At 38.3% G+C, this 9,268-nt stretch overlaps 1 protein-coding gene across 1 annotated transcript in view; it reads left to right on the forward strand.

Moving 5' to 3' along the window:
• LOC105539700 (phospholipid-transporting ATPase FetA-like) overlaps window positions 1-9,268 on the forward strand; it is a 113,340-nt gene that overhangs the window by 3,488 nt on the left and 100,584 nt on the right. The window contains exon 2 of the mRNA XM_011980109.1: window positions 7,677-7,757. Coding sequence (XP_011835499.1) covers window positions 7,748-7,757 — 10 coding nt within the window. The 5' untranslated portion in view covers window positions 7,677-7,747. The remainder of the gene's footprint in view (window positions 1-7,676; window positions 7,758-9,268) is intronic.

The following is a 9,268-nucleotide window of genomic DNA, read 5'->3' on the forward strand; positions in this document are numbered from 1 at the left end:
AAAAATTTTAGTTTTTTCTGTTAAGGTATTTTGTAAGTGTGCTTAACATCTACAATCAGTTGACTTTATGTAAAGGAGGTTACCCTCTATAATGTGAGTGAGCCTCATCTGATGAAGGAGTTAAAGGCAAAAACTGGGGTTTACCAAAGAGGAAGAAATCCTGCCTCAAGACTCTAAAAGTCCTACCTGAGTTTCCTGAGATGTATATTTTAATCTCTCTATGTAGACTTTATATATGTATATATAAATATATCTCTTTCTCTCTATATAGATAGATGATTTCTATTGGTTCTATTTCTCTAAAGAGACATATATCATCCCTGCACTGAATGTTGTTTACAGGAAGTTGCAGTCTTCACATTTTTTGAAAAAACAATTCACGCACAAAGTTGTTTTATAAAACCTTAAGTAGCCAAAAGGATATAGAGTGAAAATTGAGTCTCCCTTCTACCCCTAGTGTTCTGCCTCCCAATTACTTAGTTACTTTACTGTTACTAATTTGTTATAAATCCTTCCAAACATGAATATAACTAGAACACCGAATAAATGGGACCCATAAGAACCAATCATAAAAGCACTTTATTTTTGTCTCTTGTTTTTTGAACCAGACTATTAGTTTCCCTCCTGCCACTGAGAAAAAGCAGACCCCATTTCTACCTTTTCAGTGGAAAATATATGGAATATTCCAGATAAAAGCAGTTATTCAAGTTGAGTGAAAGTGCCCTCTTGCTCTTCCTTCTCCCCTTCACACTTAACTCCAGCCTCTGAGAAACCTCCCCTTTCAAAACTCCTTTTGAAAACCCCTGCTTTACATTATTTTCTTGAGTAAGGAAGGAAAGTGACAGGTATTGCCTTTTATTGTAGATAAGAAAAGCTAGAAAACTGGGAATGAATCATTTGTTTTAGGTATAAATGATTTAGGATTCCAAGCTAAGAAACAGAACTGAGTTTTCCAAACTTCCTGTTAGAGTTTTTTTGTTGTTGTTTGTTTATTTTTTTTATCTCACCCTTGCTCCTGATTTTAAAACCAGTAACACTTGTTTAAAGGAAAGTACAACACTTGGTGAAAGAGTCTCACTGTGTCAGCCAGGCTGGAGTGCAGTGGCTCGATTTCAGCTCACTGCAACCTCCACATCCTGGGTGCAAGTGATTCTCCTGCTTCAGCCTCCCGAGTAGCTGGAATTACAGGCATATGTTACCATGCTCGGCTAATTTTTGTATTTTTAGTAGAGACAGGGTTTCACCATGTTGGCCAGGCTGGTCTCGAACTCCTGACCTCGGGTCATCCACCTGCCTCGGTCTCCCAAAGTGCTGGGATTACAGGAATGAGCCACCACCACACCCAGCCAACAAACATTGTTAACTACCTACTATGTGCAAAATAGTTAAGACTAGCTCAGTAAACATTCAGTCATTTTTATAGACCGAAAGAAATAGAAGATAAGCCATCCCAAAGGATCAGTATTATGATACCTAATAAGGAGTTTACTTTGTGAGACTGAGAAGTTACAAGTGCCAGAAGGACATGGTGTGACCTCCAATATTTGTTCAGACCCAAGTGAAAACTCTAGACAGAGGGGTATTTATAGCACACAGTTACTTTATAAAGCCTGCCTTATAGACTGAGAACTCCTGAGGGAGACTGTGAGGTTGGAAATAGAAAAAGGTGGTAGCTAAGAAACTAGTGTTTTGAAGATTCCTCGATATTCCATTTTGTGTTTAAATATTATTTTATATTCATCTTCAGCTCTTTGCTTTAAACTATTTGAAACCAAAGCTAAGTTTATTGAAAAGTTATCAGGGGGTCCATGAACCACTTTGGGAAGGAGAAAGTTGTAAATGAGGATTTTGAGACTCACTCATTTTCCTTCAGTAGAGGAAACAGGAAAAAAAAAACCTACAATAAAAGAATTTGGCAAATTCTCAAAAGTTGGGAACCAGAAGTAATAAACTGAAGGAGATCTAGTCATCTAAATGGCATCATAGACTAGTAGCTGTTTGAACATCTTCCCACCACTCCCAGAATTTTAAAGTTCCTAAGTTTAGAAGGTTTTCCTAGAGTGTTTTGCTGTGAAAAAGACATTGTAGTTGAAATGAGGAGGGGACAAGACAGGGAGTTTAACTGAGAAGTGTCCTGTGGAGTGCTGGTAGTTTTGGGACTGTGCCTTTTAAATACATTTTGGGATAAGACTTGCTTTCTATCCACACCGCCCCCCCCCCCCGCTTTTCTTTTTTTTTGTATATGTTCTTCCATAGCATTAGGGAAGAAAAAAAAAACCTTTTGTTTTCTTCTGTAATTGTTAGCTTTGCTGAGATTCATGTGCTGGGAATCAGGTTGGGGAACCTTGATTTCTGGAATAACTGGGGATTTGTGCATTGGGTGTAATAGCTAATTCAGAGAAACTCGGACAGAGTAGATTAGAAGTTTTTGTAATTTTATACAACAGTTTGGGGAAAATGTAGCTTTTATTTTAGGGAATGATAGGCATATCTGCTTCTGTGAGAGCCCTTTCCTCAGGTTCTCAAAAGCATTTAAGTCAACCAGGATTCTGTTCATGTGTAATCTCCTCTGATATTTTTTGTTCTGTTTGCTGTTGTTGTTGCTATTAAAAGACAGGGTCTCACTCTGTTGCCCAGGCTGGAGTGCAGTAGTGTCTTCATTAGCTCACTGTAAGCTCAAACTCCTGGGCTCAAGTGATCCTCCCACGTCAGCCTCCCAAGTAGCTGGGACTACAGGCGTAAGCCACCATGCTTGGCTAATTTAAAAGATATATATAGAGAGATGGGGGTCTCACTACATTGCCCAAGCTGGTCTTGAACTCCTGGCCTCAAGCAGTCCTTCCACCCCAGCCTCCCAGAGTGTTGGAATTACAGGCATGAGCCACTGTGCCTGGCCCTGTGCTGGTTTTTTTGTTGATGAGATGTTTTTCTCCAGAAGACAGATTTATTCATTGAGTGTTCATTATGACTTCTTTGGACACAGTCTAGGTTATTTTAGTCCTAAGAGTCTGGCTATGCTGGTGTCACAGTTATGTCATTTCTATGTTTCATTGTGTTTGCTATATTTTATGTGGTTTTCAGACTGAGCTAAATATAAACAAAGACTTGTGATTAAAGTCTGCCCCCAATACAAAATATTAAGTATTTTATGCTTAATATATTCACCAGCCTTTTGTGTACAAGTAAGTGTGGTGGATGCAGGATGCTGGCAGCACAGAATCACACTGTGGCTTAGGGGAATTTGAAGTCGGTTTGTAGTATAATGCCAACGGGAAGACTGTAGGCTAATAGGTCAGCACCCTATTCCCAACCCCTAGTTTCAGCCATCTATGTTATGCAATTTCATCTACAGTTTAGGAAGCTTGGAGACTATCAACTCAAGGTTGGACAGGTTATTTCTACCTTTGGATTCTCCTGTCTAAGTGAAAGAACTTTAGTTTTTTTGTTTGTTTGTTTGTTTGTTTGTTTTTGAGACGGAGTCTCGCTCTGCCGCCCAGGCTGGAGTACAGTGGCCGGATCTCAGCTCACTGCAAGCTCCGCCTCCCGGGTTCACGCCATTCTCCTGCCTCAGCCGGCTAATTTTTTGTATTTTTAATAGAGACGGGGTTTTACCGTGATAGCCAGGGTGGTCTCGATCTCCTGACCTCGTGATGCGCCCGTCTCGGCCTCCCAAAGTGCTGGGATTACAGGCTTGAGCCACCACGCCCGGCCAAGAACTTTAGTTTCTACAACTATGTCTTATAGAGGCTAGTGCTATTCCTTAAATTCTGTTTGGCACCTCTTTTATTACTCTTAGGTTTTTCAACATGCTTTTTAACATGTCATGATTGTGTCCCCAAATATTTAGTAATTACAAAGGGAAAAAATAGTAAGTTTACAGCAGAAAGTCTGCTGTAAGTTTACAGCAGAAAGTCTTAGCCGAGTGATCTAGATTCACACCACCAAGAATACATAGCAACAGCATGTTTCCTCATGATATCATGCACTGAGAAAGGCACATCACACAAATCCAAGTTTAGGCATATTCTACAGAAAAACTGGCCAGTTCCCTTCAAAAGTATCAAGGTCATAAAAAGCAAGGAAAGAATGAGGAACAGTAACAGGTTGGAGGAGATTAAAGGGACATAACAACTAAATGCAATATGGGATCCTGGGTTGGTTCTTGGAACAAAAAAAGATAATTGTGGGAAAAAATGGTAAAATATTAATTTTTTTTTTTTTTTTTTTTTTTGAGACAGAGTCTTACTGTGTCGCCCAGGCTGGAGTGCAGTAGTTCAATCTCGGCTCACTGCAGCCCCGCCTCCCTGGCTCACACCATTCTCCTGCCTCAGCCTCCTGAGTAGCTGGGACTACAGGTGCCTGCCACCATGCCCAGCTAGTTTTTTTGTATTTTTAGTAGAGACGGGGTTTCACTGTGTTAGCCAGGATGGTCTCGCTCTCCTGACGTTGTGATCCGCCCACCTCGGCCTCCCAAAATGCTGGAATTACAGGCATGAGCCACTGCACGCGGCCTAAAATATTAAATTCGATACGGTAGTTAATAGTATTATGCCAAGGTTAAATTGTTTGTTAATTATTCTATGGTTTGTGAGATACTAATATAAGGATAAAGTATGGGTGACAGGTATATAGAAATTCTTTGTATTATTTTTGCAATTCTCTGTAAATTTAAAATCTCCAAACGTTTTTTAAAATTTAGTGCCCCAAATTGGACATACTATTTCAGTAAAGATTATTTTGAAAATTACTCTCCTGAATAAGATAGGAAGAGTATTTTCCTATAGTTGGTGAATTCACTTAATTTTTTTCAGCTTTTTATTATTATATATTGAATAGATATAAGGTTTACAACAAATGTGTAGTTGTAAAGAGTTAGCAATAACAGAAGCACAAGTATAGCCTGAAGCTCCCAGTATTCTCTATCTTATCTCTTTCCCTCTCTCTAACCTCTGTCCTGAATTTTCTATTTTTTATTTTCTTACTTTTATTTATAGGTTTACCTTGATCTTTAACTTTATGTATGTAAATGATATAATACTGTATGTCTTCTTCTGCAGATTTTTTCCCTAAATATTATACTCCTGAGATTTATCAATGTTGATGTCATTCACTCATTTTCACTGCTGTAGAGCTTTCCATTGTATGACCATACTAGAAGATACTTACTGATCCTATTGTTAATAACTATTTGTTGGTTTTCAGTTTTGCTGTTATAAGCAGTGCTATTTCATACATCCTTGTGCATGACATGTTATAAGAGTTTCATTAGGATATACACCTAAAAATGGACATGGTAAGATATGGAGTACATGCTTGATCAACCTTTTAGATAAGGCCAAATTGTTTCCTAAAGTGGTTGTCCAACTTTTAATACGACCACCAATATATAGATGTTCTAGTGGTTCAATTTTTTCTGTAACACAATATTATTAGACTTTAAATTGTTTTACTAATATGGTGGGTATGTATGTTAAAATATTTAACCATTGCTATTTATTGATTGACTACTTTGTGCCAAGCACTGTGGCAGGCAATTTCATCCATTAATTAATTTCTCTCACAACTCTTCTATCTTAGCCCCATAATGAAGACTAATGCTATACTTCATTCTAAATACGTGAGTACCCCTAAACCTCTTTCTGACAAATTTATTAACTGGCCTTTCTCTACCCTGTATCTAAGTTATTTACTTTTAAAAATTTATTTTAGAAGAAACCTGAGACAGAAAGTTGTTAATAATTTGTCCCAAGTCACATTGTTGTTAATTAGTAGCAGACTTTCAACTAAAACCCAATTTTCTGGCTCCTAGTCCACTTTTTATAATTTAACTTTTTAGAACAATTTGTGAATCAAGCAGCCCTCTGAACTAGAATAGGTTCAAAGAGACCTTCTAATCTGTTTTTTGCTGCATCTCTTCCCTTCTTCCTTCTACACCTCAGTTCTTCCTCCTTTCCTTTCACATTCTTCCATGCTTTCTCTGAGTTTAACAGCTTAAATATACTTTCCAGTTGGCTGCCATGTGACATGATGTATGTGCAGAAAACGTCACAAGATTGATAAGCACCTGGTTCCAACTGGAACAGTCATTACTCAGGCCCCTAGTTGGCTGGTATATGCCTTATACCCATTTCACATTTCAAGGTGTGCTGCTTATAGGGATTTGGCCAGACTACCCTCTCAAAGCTGTTAGTGGCCCTGAAGGGGTGGGAGAGCCTCCAGAACTTCAGGCCATCCCATCCTTGGCTTTCCTTTTTCAGCAGTGGTAGGAACCCCAGCTCTGGGAGTACAGGCAACTGGGAGTAGGTCTGGGTGCCCAGAAAATAGTGATATTGGAACTGCTAACATTGTTTAGGAGAACACAGATTCTGTGGATAGAAGAGACAGACCTGAAGTGGGGGTACAAAATTTGTAGCCCACAGACTCACAAGTAAATTTTGTTTGACCTGCACAGTATTTAATTTTCTTTAAAAAAAATCTGGATACTTTTATAGGAAGCATTTGTTTACCAATTTGTCACAATGCCCAGTACTTCATTTCCTGTAGTTTTATATCTAACTGCTGTTAACTTTCTAGCTTCTAAAGGTTTAGGATGCAACTCTGCCTAGATTCCTGAAATTCGAATTGTATTCATAATGAGGTCACTTGAGACTCACTGAGGGCAGAACTAGAAGATGTATTATCTTTCCAAAGTGATCACAATTGTCAAGGTTATTTTTTTTTCTAGCTGTTGAATATATCATGGCTGGGAACACCATTTTACTTCGACTTTACACCTCTCTCAAGATGATGACTTTCCCCCCTATGTTGGGATGTCTGGGATAATGGAGGTGAAAATACCTATAAAGTTTTCTAGTCTTGACTCATCTGTACTTTAGGGGACCTGAAATAAATTGATTAAAATACATATACTTTATTGGCCTTTTCTGAGTTGGGTTAAGAATGGAGAGAAAAACAGGAGACAAAGAAGGATATGTCTGTATAGCAAATCATGGAGTTTCATAAAGTATAATTTTTCCAAGTATTAAAAAATTTGACTTTTATATAAATACGAAATGAATAGGTCTCAAATATTTTATTTAATTTATTAATTAATGAGGTAACCAGTAAGATATTAAGATGAGTTCAAATGAAAAATTAAGAGCTAAGTATTTATAGGCAATTTAATAAAGGAATGTTAAAATATGATTTCTGAATTATATACAAAACTAATTAATGTCCTAAAGTGCAATAAGTCATAAACTTTGGAGTCATCTTTTCCACCAGACATAAAACATTCTTATCACTACTAGATAAAAATCTATAAGTTAACCTCTGCCCTAACCAGTTATAAAATAGTCCAGTCAATAGAAAACTAATCAAAGATATAAACCCAAAACTGTACTAAAAGATCACCCAATAATTTCTTTCACCTGTTTCTAGGTTTCAGATGATTTTTCTGACAACTGTAGTCATCAGCTTCAACTCGGTTGTCAGGAAATGAAATCTGTTTCCCAAGCTTTGAAACTATACCTTTATGATGAAGATAAATAAAGTGAATTCCAAATTACCATATGTGTCTTAGAGATAGATCATTTTGGACTTCAGGGATCAAGTTCCAAGTTTCTTAAGAATGTGTTTGAATGACACAGTATCAGCATGAGAAATTCTCATATTCTGAATCTTTATTTCCTTTATAGAAATTCCATGGAATTATAGTTGGTCTACTCTGCAATGTCTCTATTTGAAAGCCAAAGTGAGGACAGACAAGATGAACATAGGTAAACTCAGGAAAATGTATCTGAGTATGTCATTGTCATTACCTTTGAAGAGTGTGTGTGTGTGTGTGTGTGTGTGTGTACATGCACATATGACAGATCAACCTGCCAATTAGATTGTTAACCTACCAAAAAACTGATCAGGAAAGGAAATATATTTTTCAAAAGTAAATACTTTGTACTTACAAGTATAAGCTCTACTGTTTTATCATCTGAAAATCCTAATTTGAGTACTCTCTTAACTTTTATATTTGGAAATTCACCAGTAAAGCTTGTGTACCTTTCCTTCTCTCCCCCATTCTTCATAACTGCCTCCTGCTAAAAAGAGGTGATCAGTGTGAAAAAAGGCTGTTGAGGCAGATAAGGTCCTCCTTTACAACCTTTTTGTGGACAGAACAAATGGATCTGTCTCTGTAAGGGAGGATTTCCATACCACTTCTGTGCTTTCCTTTGGTGAATCAAGATCCTAAAGGGAGGCCAGGTGTAGTGTCTCACACCTATGATCCCAGCACTGTGGGAGTCCAAGGCCAGCAGATCACTTGAGGCCAGGAGTTCAAGACCAGCTTGGCCAACATGGCAAAACCTGTCTCTACTAAAAATAAAATAAATAAATAAATAAATAAATTAGCCAGGCATGGTGGCACATGCCTGTAGTCCCAGCTACTTGGGAGGTTGAGGGACAAGAATCATGTGAGCCTGGGAGGTGGTGGTTGCAGTGAGCCAAGATTGTGCTATTGCAGTCCAACCTGGGTGACAGAGGGAAACTCTATCTTTAAAAAAAAAAAAAAATCCTAAAGGGAGCAGGAGTAATCACACTCCAGCCATCTTCCATTCTGAAAGAATGGAACTGCCTGTTTTGTAAGAACAACAACAACAAATTATTTCTAACATGAAATTTTGAAAAAGAAAGATTTAGATTTAGGCTTCCTTTTGAGGAATGGAGAAGGTGCAGAATGAAATCAGTTCACTGATTAAAGGTCACAGTGTACTTTCTTTCTTTCTTTCTTTTTTTTTTTCCTTAAGACAGAGTCTTGCTCTGTTGCCCAGGCTGGAGTACAGTGGCGTGATCTCGGCTCACTGCAAGCTCCACCTCCCAGGTTCACACCATTCTCCTGCCTCAGCCTCCCGAGTAGCTGGGACTACAGGTGCCCACCACGCCCGGCTGATTTTTTGTATTTTTTTTTTAGTAGAGACGGGGTTTCATAAAAATGTTAGCCAGGCTGGTCTCAATCTGACCTCATGATCTGCCCACCTCGGCCTCCCAAAGTGCTGAGATTACAGGCGAGTGTACTTTCTTTACTTGCTGTCATTGGGCAATTGTACAATTTCTTCATGGAAGAAACCCATGTCAAGGACATTGGCCCTAGTTCAGAAGGAGAAAGGAAGCTTCCATCCAAAGGAGAACCAGGGAGTCCTCTGCTACCCTCAGGAGAGCTAAAGGGCTGAAGAACCCAAAAGATAATCAACTGCTCTGCATATTCTTATGAACAGAAAATATGGAGAGCAGAATACTT

This window comes from Mandrillus leucophaeus, unplaced genomic scaffold, assembly GCF_000951045.1.
Source record: "Mandrillus leucophaeus isolate KB7577 unplaced genomic scaffold, Mleu.le_1.0 Scaffold208, whole genome shotgun sequence".
NCBI lineage: Eukaryota > Metazoa > Chordata > Mammalia > Primates > Cercopithecidae > Mandrillus > Mandrillus leucophaeus.